We start from the raw sequence: 13,717 nt of genomic DNA, 5'->3' as shown, positions 1-13,717 counted from the left end.
GGGAAAATCCAGAAATGTCAGTTGTTTATGTGCCATTTTTACTGATCCTAATCCTATCCTTTCAGAACACTTAAGAAAGTGGCACTTTCCCCCTCTTTTTTCCATGTACACCACAAGCAACATCATTTATAAAGAGTAGGTGGCTGTTTAGGCTTCCCAACCCTCCCGCTCTGGCAGGGGACCCCCGAATTTTCAGCCTCCTCCCCCGCTCTTAAAAAATCTGGGGGCAGGGGGAGAGAGAACATACCTGTAGGCATCATGTTGTTTTACAGCTTGGGATCCGTTTTTAAAATGTGACCCTTTAAGGCTGCACAGGAAACAGGAACAGCCCCTCCCTTTCTTTTCCTGTGCAGCCTTGCTTTCGTTTTCACAGCGAGCAAATTCTGCTGGAAGAAGACCAAGTATGGTAAGTATTTATGTGTGTGTGAGAGAGAGAGGGAGGGGGCAGGGAGGGGGGATTCCCTGGTATGGAGGCCCTCCCCCCCTTTAGAAAGTGTGGGGGGGAGGGAAATGTCTACTAGGCACTCTATTATTCCCTATGGAGAACGATTCCCATAGAGAATAATAGGGAATTGATCCATGGGTATTGGGGGCTCTGGGGGGGCTATTTTTGGAGGTAGAGGCACCAGATTTTTAGTATAGCAGCTAGTGCTGCTCCCCAAAATACCCCCCAAGTTTCAAAAATATTGGACCACAGGGTCCAATTCTATGAGCCTCAAAAGATGGTGCCCCTATCCTTAATTATTTCCTATGGAAGAAAGGCATTTAAAAAGGCATGCTGTCCCTTTAAATGTGATGGCCAGAACTCCCTTGGAGTTCAATTATGCTTGTCACATCCTTATTCCTGGCTCCACCCCCAATGTCTCCTGGCTCCACCCCCAAAGTCTCCTGGCTCCACCCCCAATGTCCCCAGATTTTTCTTTAATTGGACTTGGCAACCCTATGGCTGTTAAAGGTATAGCTGTAAAGTAAGTAAAAATGTTGACAGTGTTACAGTGAAGCACAGTCTTTCCTTGGAAGCTGAAGTCTGGCTCTGCTGACTTTAACAAGTTCATAGAAAGGAATGATTTTCGAAGGTGTGTATGCTACATTTTATTTTCTAATTGCATGCAGTAACAGAAGAGCACTGAATACGACCAGAATGTGTGTTTGCAGAAGGGTGTGTGATCATCAATGCATTCCAGATTCAGTGTTAGCAAGAGGTTATTCTAGTGTACAGATACACAGCATAATGGGTGCCTCTATCTACATTATTGCAACAAGTTATAATAGAGAACAAATGTTAAAGAAACTGCAGGGCTACAAGCCAGATATTTCATAAGGCAAACAATTATGTGCCAAGGCTGTGTTGCAATCAGCAGAACTAAAGGGCAAGGCTGAGGACTTAAAGCCTTACTGCCTTTCAGCACACAGTTTGAGTCCAGTGGCCACAAAAGCTTATGCCTTAAATAAAACTTTTTTGTTCTGCTGCTTCAGATCAACACAACTGCCCACCTGAACTCACATTTCACATGCATTGCATGTAGTCCATGCTGTGGAATTACTGATCATGGAGAAAATATTCTTTTTCTTTCTTAAGGATTTCAAGCAGCTACAGCAGGCTTCCTTCCTTCACCTCACTAGGAGGAATGCTTGGAGGCAGAAATTAAGAGCTTTTTAAAGAGTAAAAATTTAACAGGCTTTCCATGTCTAGGAAAGGCAGCACCTGCTGAATTTTTGCCTGTCATGCAAATGAGAGCTCAAAACAGAAGGTTTGCAGAATTTACAGCCTGAACTGTAAATCAGAATGATTCCTTGGAAGAAAATCCATCTGACTTCAGTGGAGTTTACTCCCCAGTAAAGTATGCAGGACTGTAGCTTTAGCACAGTAATGTAGGATTCTTGCTGTATATGAAAAAGTTGCTGCTCTGAGGATGATGCTTCACAAATCTGATTAAGTATTAGAAGAGATGTTCATACTTTCACTAAACTGATAGTTGTAAGATTGTTTTATTGTTTTTGATGCTACAGGTTAACACAGCAACTCATTAGACATTTTCCCAAAGGGGTGTAGCTGCTAGCAGGGCTTGTTATCTCCCCCACCAGAAATGGTTTTACACCTTTCATATTACTTTTTTCATCACCTTATCACCCTGTCAAGAAAGCAAAATTTGTTACACTTTTGACTGCTATGTACTTGATATAAGAAGAGAGACATTAGGTGACATCGAGAGGCAGTACATTTGTGTTTTATTTCCAAGGTTCCAAGTTGACTTGTGAGCTCCTGATGTATGTATGCCTCCTCATAACCTGAAAAAAAGAAACTTCAAGCTGTAAGCTGCTACAGACTTTTACCTCTGAGCACACAGCCTGCTTCTTAAGTGTTAGGCATCAATTGTACTCTTTTTTTCCCCTTTGCTATGTGTTTGTTCATCCAATCACAGCCTTGCATGCAAATATACTATAGCCTGTTTGGATAAAAAGGCACGATTAAATCTAAGTGTTCAGTCAGGGCAAATACCACTGAACTTTTCTGAAACCTCCTTTCACCTGCTTTCCAGGCACAAAACATGTCAGCTGAAAAACCATCTTTGCCTGCACCCCTGACTGATCTGACGATTAAATATACTAAGGTAAGTGGTGTTTATGTCAATCAACTTTCCTGAAGTACTAGTTTTTGCTATTGTGAAAGCCTATAGCTCCTGCTTGAGATTGCTTGACAATTGTTCTCTATTGTAGTCTGCATGCCATAGCAGTTGATCTTGTATTCTGATCCTTACTAGAACTCAGTAGACATGGCAGTTGCTTTTGGAAGAAGTACTGTTCAGAATAAGCACATGTAAAGCTGTAACGGAAGCATCTTAGGCCTTTTGGTTCTAAGCACACATCAGCTATATTCTAAAAGCACTTACAAACATCTCATTCATGTTTACTCAGAAGTAAATCCTACTGAGTTCAGTGGTGCTTACTCACATATAACCATGCATTGGGTTGCACTTAAAGGGCAACCTACCTGAAGTCGATCTTGAATAGGATTCAGCTGGAAATTACATGAAAATCCAGACAAAGCCCAAACTTCGTCCACACAGCATGTTGAAGAGCTGGGGGCACCAGAGAGCATTGGTGTTAGCCAGAAAGAAATATATACATCATGTTAATAGTGAATGTGAATTTGACATGTATTTGCTCCTTGGTCCCAGCAATTTTCCTGGAAGAGAAACAGACTGCAATTAAATCTGTGGCAGTTTGCTTACTGTTTAGTGCATATATTTGTGGTTTTGTGCATTTAAGCAAATTAGGCACATTTTATAGCAGCAGGAAATGAATTGTCCATGCCCATAGGTTTCCAATCTGTTATTTGAGGTTTGTTCTTTGTTTTGAAAAAGACCTCACATACTAGCCAAGGAAGGGGGAAAGAAAGGTGTCCTTGGCTGGAGCACCCGCCTATCCTCAGTCTAGTTAAGCTAGTTAGGGTTGATTTTGCTCCTGTGTTAACACTGAAATTAAAAGAGATTCACTCCAATTAATCATGGTTAGGCTCATTAGGCTAATTTTTGTAAACTTTAACTTGAAACTATGCCTTTTTATTTCATTCTGTTGGCCACTTTCTAACGTGATCCACAAAATCTTTTAAGCAGCTGTAATGGCATTTAAACCAGTTGGGTATCATTTATGTCAGGGAAGCTAACATGGAAGTTGGTGTCTTTTCAGTCATCCAGTAGAGATGAGCGTGCAGCTGTAGGCTTCCATATATTGGGTTGGATTGTCTCAGCTTTTCCGTTGGTGAAAAGCTACATGGGTTGGGGAAGCAGTGAGAAAGAGAACTGGGCAAAATCAGGCAGCAAATCTGGTAGGGTTCAGCTCATAGCTCTCTTGCTAGAGCCCTTTCTACATGTTTTGTTTCTGGCAATCTTATCTCATGTACCAGGAAAGCTATACAATCCTCCCAGTATACATGATTTGATTGTCATTCTATGGTAAATGAAGAACATTAATGTTTTCTAGCTATTGGTACCAGAAATGCAAAGGTATGCATTTAAAAGGACCAAAACTGAAAAATCCATACACTGTCCATGTCACCTACAGTGGTGATCATGCATACCAGGAGCACTGCACATAGCACACTCTCCCTCTATGCAGGAGGACCACCAGAAATGTACCCCTGAAAAGGGGTCAGTTTAATTGTAAATGTCCATCTGTATGCAAAACACCTGGAGTGATCTTCACGTGTGGGATGGGAATGTGTTTTCTTAATCTTGAAGGAAGGAAGATGCAACTTCATCCACTATCTCATTAGATGCTTTGAACAGTTTGTAGTTGATGGAAATCTATGCTTGATCCATTCATGTCCTGAAGGGGGTTAAATTAAAAACAGACCTGTTCTCACTGTTGCTGAGTTTTATACACACACACACACACTAATAACCCTATATATATTCTGCTGAGCACTAGCAAGGAAAAAAATTTTTGCGAAAGGAAAGGTCCCCTGTGCAAACACCAGTCGTTTCCAACTCTGGGGTGACATTGCTTTCACAACGTTTTCACGGCAGACTTTTTATGGGGTGGTTTGCCATTGCCTTCCCCAATCATCTACACTTTCCCCCCAGCAAGCTGGGCACTTATTTTACCGACCTCGGAAGGATGGAAGGCTGAGTCAACCTCAAGCCGGCTACCTGAAAACCCAGCTTCCACCGGGGATCGAACTCAGGCCGTGAGCAGAGCTTAGGACTGCAGTACTGCAGCTTTAACACTTCACCATGGGGCTCTTTTTTGCAAATGAGCCTGCATTAAAAGCAAAAGTATTGTTGCAAATTCTTTCAGTAGAGGTACAAGAAGAAGTAGGTGAAACAGACAATTTTAGCTAACCCTCAAACTAGTCTTTTTCTTCTAGGTTGCTTTTGGATTGCAGATTTCTGTAAATACCTCTGAACTTTGAACAGATATATGTCAAATTCTTTTGAACTTTTTTGCCCACTAAGATTTTTAGGTGTTGAAAGAAAAATCAGTACAATTAACATGTGCATTACAAAAACTCTTTGCTTATCACTTTAAAGAACATAAGTATCTAAATGCTGTGAAAAGAAGAAAGGACACAGTTGAGCCAATGTAGGTTTATCAGTTTAGCCACTGTAGTAGCTATGCCTAGAGCAGTAGTTATATGCAAACACTTGCAGGAAATGTTTAGGCTGTAAACCTGCTGATTTCTGTATACTAAATGGTTAAAAGCACAGACATGTCAGGCCACTTTTCCTAAAGTCAGTTAAAGCCAAAGCTTTAATCATTTGGATTTAAATTTGCTTCACTTTGTATGGATTACATCCCAAATGCATGCTGTTTCTCAAACAAAGCAGGCAAAACCAGGGAATTCTCTTCTGGGATGTTATTAAACCAAAAAGGGAAATATCTAAAGCATCTATATTCCCATATTGAAAATATTTTAGTCTTCTAAAATTAAAATCTGACAAATTTCCCACTTTGTCCTCATATGTAAAAACCCTTCAGCAGGATCTAATTCCTTGGCCTTTCATCCCACAGCCATCATAGTGTTTGCATTTCCTCAATAAGGGTGGCTGAAGTGGAAGGAGAACCTGGTAATATTTAACAAGTTACAGAAACTACAACATGTAGCTGACAGCTAGCTTCAACTCCCTTGATCATAAAGTACATCAGATGCTCCAGAAACTGTATGCTGGAATCATCGGAGAAAGCCTCTTACTAGTATGTTTAGTTTGCAAAGGGAAAACAAAATTGCCACTGAAGAAGAAAAAATGGGGTTTTGTACAAAACTCAGGGATTCCCGGCCTTTTTTGAGTTTGTGTACACCTTTGGAATTCTGACATGTGTTGGCTGCAACCACAAAATGACTGCTGCAGCTTACCTTCAGTCATCCAGTGAAAGTCACTGCAGTGCTAGTAATTGTTGCAAAAGCAACATTTTGATTGGCTTTGCAGATTTTTTAAAAATGTCCAGTAGCCAATCAGAAGCCTTGCTGGGCAATAGCTTCCCCTGATCCTGCCCACTTTCTGAAAACCCTTAGCGGGTACCATGAATGGGTGGGCTCCATGGGAACCCATTGGGAGCTCTGAGATAAGCAAAAAGAACTAGTTGAAGCCTTGTTCACTGACATCTGTGTAAATGCTTAACAAGCTGAACATTCTCTATGCACCTACAGAATAAACCAATATTTATTTGTGGCCAGCTAACAATAATTAGCTTGGATGCACCAGAGCATTTCTGTGGACAGAAGGATTTCCAGCTATGAAGTGTGAGTGTCTCACTCCATTCCTCCACAGCTGCCCCCAAAATGTTTGTTTCGGAGGGGAAGAGAGAAAATCATGCTCAGCAGGTGGATTCTTCTGTCCACAGAAATGCCCTAGTGTACCCAAGCCTAATTTCCCCCTGACTCAAGGAGCTTTTAAACAAATGTGTGCAGCAGGGCTTTTTTTTGTAGCAGGAACTCTTTTGCACATTAGGCCACACACCCCTTATATAGCCAATCCTCCTAGAGCTTACAGTAGTCCCTGTACAAAGAGCCATGTAAGCTCTTGGAGGATTGGCTACATCAGGGGTGTGTGGCCTAATATGCAAAGGGTTTCCTGCTACAAAAAAAAAAGCTCTGGTGTGCGGTGACATGGTTTCCTGTGAATACCTAAAGACTGCCCCACTTTCAGTGCATCTTTTCCCACTGGTGCAAATAAACCCTGAGAAAGTAACATGAAGAGAGGGATGTAACTTGTGTCAGTAACTTGGATCACTCCACATGGGGAAATGAACTGGGATTTGTTTGGAATTTCCACATAGCATCATGGAGCATCCATTCACCTTCCAGCTATTCTTTCAGTTTACTGCGAAGTTTTTAAAACCTTTTGACTTCAGTATTTAAAAAAAAAAACAGTTGTAGCAAAGCAGGGAGGATGTCATGTTGATGGGAAAGCTCAGATTTTCCTGGTTCTTCCCATAGTGGTACCCTTCACTCTGTTCCAGCCCCTCTTGCCCATTACTCCCCCCCACCTGCTCCACCAGAGAGCTTTTCCAGTCTGTATTGATTGGTAATTGATATATTGCTCAATATGTCAATTACCCAATTAAGAAAACAAAAAGAAGCTTGTTTGGTAGTGCAGAGGTCAGAATTGGCAGCTGTGGGGTGGGGCTGGAGCAAGGAAAGTGCAGGAAAACCCACCATGCAGATGCTGCATTTCATGTCGAAGCAGCCTAGGAGAAGTCATGTAAAACACAATCTGAAGTTAAATAATAAGACAGACATCTGAATAGGTATTCTCCCCAAACATCATGAGCCTTTCTTTCACAATTCTTAAATTTTTATATTGCTAAAACTACCTATGATTTCACCAGTCTGTACCAAGTCATCAGTCTGTGTGTGTCTTCTTGCCATATCTTTCTATGTATTAAGCACATATATAAACATGTGTCACAAATATGGAGAAATAGTAGCAACTTGAATATAATTTTCACTGAATCACTCCACGGCTCTCAACTTAATACAATGAGCCTTGAATACTTTTTGTTGCCTTTCACAGTTACTAAAAGGGCAAGACGCCCATAACAAACAGCAGCCAAGTAGAGCAGAGGACAAAGGATAATACTGCTGATGAGTACACTTTGTCTTCTACAAGTTCCTTGGGACATATTTCAAAGCATTTGTGAAATAGGCTATGAGACAGACTTATTTTTTTTTTAGATAACAACAGAGTTATTACTAAATTACACTGATTTGGCATCAGAAACCTTTGTGAATATGAATACAGGATGGAAAAGTCTAGTCCTAGACATCAGTGCCGGTCAACGTTTTGGGCAAGTGTACCACCCCTGAAATCAAATGTCATGGTAATATGCATATCGTACATATGCAGCCCACAATAGCTGCTTTCAAGGCTATTTGGCTTGCATCTAACATGACAAGCCATGGAGCCAGCAGAATTTGAGCACAAAGAAGGCAGGTTGTGATACCAATGCTATGGTTAGTATTGCAGGTCTTCCCACCTCTTCTCATTGTACCATAAATCATGGTAGACTGTTGCTGTTTGGACCACCCATGTCTTAGATCAGGACAAAATCCACCATCCACTGTTAATAACATCACAGTTACTGATAAGCCCTAATTTTGCCTTCCAAGGTAATTTTATACCATTGTATGAGGCCATTTTTTTTTTTTTTTTGCTTGGCACGGTTAAATAATTTTATGACCATTTCGCACTGTAATGAAGTTGACATGGATCAGACCAGCAGCCAGCATACAGCCACACCAATTTGGTTGTGAAAAATGGCCTCTTTGGTGGACTATAGGTTAGACTAAGGGTATCCTAATTTGTGGCATAATCCTGCATTCCTTCCATGCTCCAGACTCAAACTAAGAGTAAATGAAACACCTTTCTAAAAAACAAACAAACTGACAGATAAGGAATGCAGAAATGGGCCTTTGAAATAAATGTCCTGGTAAATATTTTACTTGGGTGTGCTTAGGTTCTAATTAATAATTATTAACTTACATTATCCTGTGAATGTTTCTTCCAAATGAAGCTGTCTTATACTGAATTGGACCACAGGTATATCAAGGTTAGTACTGTCTGCTCAGAAGGGCAGTGGCTGTCCAAAGTTTCAGGTTGGTATCTTTCTTACCTGATCCTTAACTGGAGATGACTTAAGGGGACAAAAAAAATCCCTATCCATCTTTCTCATTTTTTAGAAGAAAGCAAAAGACAAAGTATGATTTACTAAGTAGAGAAAAAAATGCCAGTACTAATCTAAGCATTATGTCTCTTACATAATCTCTGAGCTGACAGACACACAGTCTATGCCTGCACATATCAAGTGTTGCCAACATCTCTTTCCATGTAAGGTCTGTGCACAGTCATCCAAAAAGCAGTAACAGAGTATAATGGATGGTCAGGTTCTCTCGTCTTGCACTCCAACATCATTCTTCAGACAGACAGAGGGTCTAAGTGTATTTTGCTGCTCAGTGTGAACTCCCCTCACTACCATGGATTGTCAGGCTGTATATAAGGGACTCTTGGCATCAAGAGCTTCGCAGTGACAAATCTTGGACCTGCCAGCAAACTATATAGGAAAAGAGTTGTCATATATATTTAATACATGCCACATACATATCTCTCCATAAAAAGGGAGAGGGGGAGGAAAAAGTCAAAGTATTCTGGGATGTGGAGTAAATTTTAGCAATAACATTAATAAAAACAAATACAATCAAAGGCAATATCAACAAGGAATCAAGGTTGGGAAGGTCAACATTACATCTCAGGTTTGATCAGAGTATTCCCCCTCCACAGTATTTTGGAATCTACCCCATACCACAGGGGAACGACCTACTATTCCCCCTTTCCTTTAACTACCTGGGATCTGCCAACAAGAAAAAAGGGTGAAAAAAACCCAAATTCACAAACTAAGGAGGGAGAGGAAGGGGCCAGAACAAATTCATATGCATGTCATTTCATACAAAAGAAAAGAAGAATGTTTTTGAATATTCTGAGATGTAGAATAAACTTTAACAATAAAATTTATTAAAAACAGTTACCCTATCAAAGGAAGTATCAACAGAAAAGAAGTTTAATTAAACTTTGATTAAAATTTAGTAAAATTACTGAGAGTGAGAAACAACTGTCTTGCAAAACTAGGATACTAGCTACCTTTCTTTGGTCTAGCTTATGCTTACGTGTTAGAATTTGACAGAAGTTGTTATTGGACTTTGGAATCTGAATTAATCTCTCTCTCTAGTCCACTTCAATTCTACACAAACGGATGAAGATTCTCCTCCATGACATTGCATTGGCTCAGCCACCTTTGTCTGTAATGTTCCATTCAATGGTATCAGAACCAAAGCCATCCTGAATGGTAGATCAGGCAGAGAGGTTGAAGTGCAGCAGAAGTCTTTGTGTGAGCATTTCTGTAGCCTAAAAATCTTGGCACGATCAAAGATCAGGCCTCAGATTCAGTGGGAGCTCAGAGAAGCGCAGCTCCTGAACCTTTCTGAGAGTTCCAACTCCTCCTCCTGAGAGTTCCACCTCCTTGTCCATTGAATAGTATTGCAGCTGCATAATAATCCCTGGATGAGCTGCACCACCTGTTTTTCTACAAAACGACCCCTGTCAAAGATTATGTATACCAAAATATTTTTAGGCTCAAAAACTTGTGTTGATTTTTTTTTAAAAATTCAGACTCTGAGTCATGCAAAGCCTATGTGTTCATTGATACTGCAGAGAGAACCCAAAGCCACAATTAACACATGCTGCGCTCGACCAAAGATATGAGAGATCCACTTTCAACCCCTGGAGTCTACAAAATACCCTGCTCCTGTGATGCAGTCTACATTGGCACTACCCAACGCAGTATCAACACCCGTCTCACCGAACACAAGAGACACTGTCGCTTGTTTCAGCCAGAAAAATCAGCTGTAGCTGAACATGCACTTCAAGAAGGAGACCACGTCATCCACTTTGAAAGAACTGAAGTCCTTTCTACAGTCTCACATTATCATACCTGCCTGAACAGAGAAGCTATTGAGATTTACAAACACCAGTGTCGGAGTCCAGCTCTGACTCTTGTGGTGCGGAGAGAAGAGAAGAAAACACAGGAGAAAGAAAAACACAGGGAGACGTCTCAGAAGATTGCACGAGCTGCTTGCAAGAACAGTTTTCTTTCCCAGCCACCTCCGCACCTCCTTTTATTAACTATATGACCTCACAACATTCCACCTGCAATGGCCTATGAAACATCAAGTGTATTCTGCCCAACTACAACGGGACGCATGCGTACATAACACAAACAGCATGTTTTTTCACATAATACTACAAAGCTTCTATGCACAGCATTCTCCTTGCCGTCTCAGCTCCCAGCCCTATAGAACCTTGCACATTGCATTCCCACACACCAGCACAATTTTAACAGAAAGGAAGAAGGCATTTTCATCCACCAATCTTGGTACCCAGCTCTGCAAAACACCCTACAGACTATAAATTGCAGAAAGTCTCAGAAGAACCAGCACATTCCACAGAACAATCAGCACAGTCAACAACCATCTTCCTTATCTTCACACCCCTTCCAACCCTTCCAGCAATTAACACAGAACAATGGTCACATTCAACAGCCAGTTTCCTTATCACTACCCTTCCGGGAAGCCCCACCAAACAATGGGCACATCCACAAACCAATTGCCCTTTCATCACACCCCCTCCAGTCTAGAAATAGCAGGTCTCCAGCAGCCCTGGCCCCACTCAATGCACAGCAGCCAAGAAGGTCAGAGCGCCTGCTCCGGCTGCAATGCCACTGAGGATGTTCTCCACAGCTGAGAACGAAACGTCTGGAAGGAAAACTTTCTCCAGTAGAACCCGGCACTTGAGCCCGATAGATTCTACAAACCCCACAATTAACAAATTAAACATTTTATCAGGTTTTGTTTTTCAGTCCTTGCTCTTACTTATCTGAAGCAAAAAGGGAGGCCCAGAACATCTGTTTGATATTTATATTTCGATTTAGCAATGCATGTGCTTGTGGGCTTATTTGTTCATTTCTTGTTTGGACTGTCAACATTTCTTCCTTTGTGGAACATATTCTATAAAAAGTAGGCACATGAACTCTGGACTTGCCCACCACCACTAGTCAATCTTCTGGGATTCTGTCCAGGGATAGCATAATCCTGACAGCCCCACAAACTCCCTTTGGCACAGTACCATTTAGCAGGCTGAGAGCCAGTTTGGTGTAGTGGTTAAGTGTGCGGACTCTTATCTGGGAGACCTGGGTTTGATTCCCCACTCCTCCACTTGCAGCTGCTGGAATGGCCTTGGGTCAGCCATAGCTATTGCAAGAGTTGTCCTTGAAAGGGCAGCTGCTGTGAGAGCTTTCTCAGTCCCACCCACCTCACAGGGTGTCTGTTGTGGGGGGAGAAGATATAGGAGATTGAAGCCGCTCTGAGTCTCTGATTCAGAGAGAAGGGCGGGGTATAAATCTACAGTCTTCTTCTTCTTCAGGCTTTGCCCATGAAGTGAGAAACTTATTGATGATCAGGGCTTTATTTGTAGAAAAAGGCCCAGCAGGAACTTATTTTCATGTTAGGCCACACCCCCTGACATCACCATTGTTTCACAGAGGGCTTTTTTGTAGAAAAAGCACGGCAGAAATTTATTTGCATATTAGGCCACACACCCTGACAACAAGCCAGCTGGAACTGTGTTCCTGTACGTTCCTGCTCAAAAAAAGCCCTGTTGACGCCTGTCTTAGAGAAACCCTTGGTTGCCTGTTGTGCAATGCATTTTGTGTGAAAAGCAGAAGTATCTCATATGTGGATACCACACTGGGTGCAGTTCTACCTTTGGGCAGTTTCTGCAGGCTGGAGACATGGGACAGGGTCTTTGAAGTATGATCTGCTACCTGCATGCCTTGCCCTAGAACCATCTGGTCAAGGGAGTTGGTCAGCGTAATAGTAAATGTCTTATTTCAGGGATAGTTCCCCTGCAATTCCTGTCAATGAGGCCATGCTTTCTGGAAACGATATTCAGTCCAGAAACCAATAGTCAAGTAAGTAACTAGATAGAATTTATTGCAGTAAACCCCTATCTCTGCTTTAAAACAGCTGGCTGCCAGTTGGTTTCCAGATGCAATTCAAAGCGCAATTGCTGAACTTTGAAAGCCAAAATTGTTGAGATTTATATATCCAAATGTTTACCCTCCACTATGTTGACATGCCTCTGTGTTGAGATAGTCTTCACAGTCTGGAAACCTCACCATTAGAAGTAAGGAGAGGGCCAGTGTAATATAGTGGATTAGAGTGGTCTAGCATCTGAGAGACCCAGATTAAAATCCCCACTCTCTCACGAAGCTCTCAGGGTAACTTTGAGCAGTTATGTTCTCTCAACATAACCTACAACACAAAATTGCTGTGACAATAAAATGGGAGAAGGAATAACAATATATACAGTACTGATCTCCTTGGAGAAAGGTGTGAGAAAACAGTACTAAGTACATGGCATCAAGTAACAGAGCCCTTTTCTAGAGTTGTGCTTAGACTTGGTAATATCCTCCCCAAAGAAGTCTGTCTAACCCTCTTTTTTTTCTTTTTTTAAAACAGTAAGTGAAAAAAAAATTGCTTAAGAATATTTTTGGCAGAGGACTTTAGAAAGCCATGTTCCATATCATTCTTTGTGTTCGGTTTTTAATTGGTATTTGATCATTCACTAGTTTTGTGTTTGATTTCATTGTTTCTAAGGATCTTTTCAGTTATCTTTTTACCATGTGTATGGGGAGAATGTGCTACATGCAGTCCTCCAGGCACCTTTCTGCGTCAAAGGTGCAACATGCAAATTTTCAGCTGTGTTCCAGAACCCTAAGGGGTTTGTCCCATAAACCTGATAAATCATAATGACTGAGAAAAGCTTAAGTAATCAAGTTTGCCAACTCAGGTGATTTGCAGTGGCTTGTCAGGGCACCATCATCCCTGCATTAGCTGTTGCAATTTGCAGCAATACAATAGCCAAGCTGTGATTTACAGTAATGACATAGGAAGAGAATTATTGGTGCTAGCTACAAAGCCTTCAATCAACTCTAAATGTAGCCATAAGTAGATGCTAAGAGAACTTCCAAAAATGGAATGTTTTATAGGTTTCACAATTTTCTGTATCACAAATGGATATGAATTTTGACTGTCTTATCCTTGCCTCTGAAAAACTAGTGCAATGCTTGGGCTGGTTAGATCACAAAATATTTAAGATTATGT

At 41.3% G+C, this 13,717-nt stretch overlaps 1 protein-coding gene across 1 annotated transcript in view; it reads left to right on the top strand.

Annotated features, from left to right (window-relative positions):
- Positions 1-1,413: 1,413 nt before the first annotated feature.
- ALDH1A1 (aldehyde dehydrogenase 1 family member A1) overlaps positions 1,414-13,717 on the top strand; it is a 39,553-nt gene continuing 27,249 nt past the window's right edge. The window contains exon 1 of the mRNA XM_060237466.1: positions 1,414-2,612. Within this exon, the coding sequence (XP_060093449.1) occupies positions 2,550-2,612 (63 nt within the window). The 5' untranslated portion in view covers positions 1,414-2,549. The remainder of the gene's footprint in view (positions 2,613-13,717) is intronic.

The sequence above is a fragment of the Heteronotia binoei genome, chromosome 4 (assembly GCF_032191835.1).
Source record: "Heteronotia binoei isolate CCM8104 ecotype False Entrance Well chromosome 4, APGP_CSIRO_Hbin_v1, whole genome shotgun sequence".
Classification (NCBI taxonomy): domain Eukaryota; kingdom Metazoa; phylum Chordata; class Lepidosauria; order Squamata; family Gekkonidae; genus Heteronotia; species Heteronotia binoei.
The sequence above is the reverse complement of the archived record's forward strand: the minus strand, read 5'-3'. Positions and strand labels throughout refer to the sequence as shown.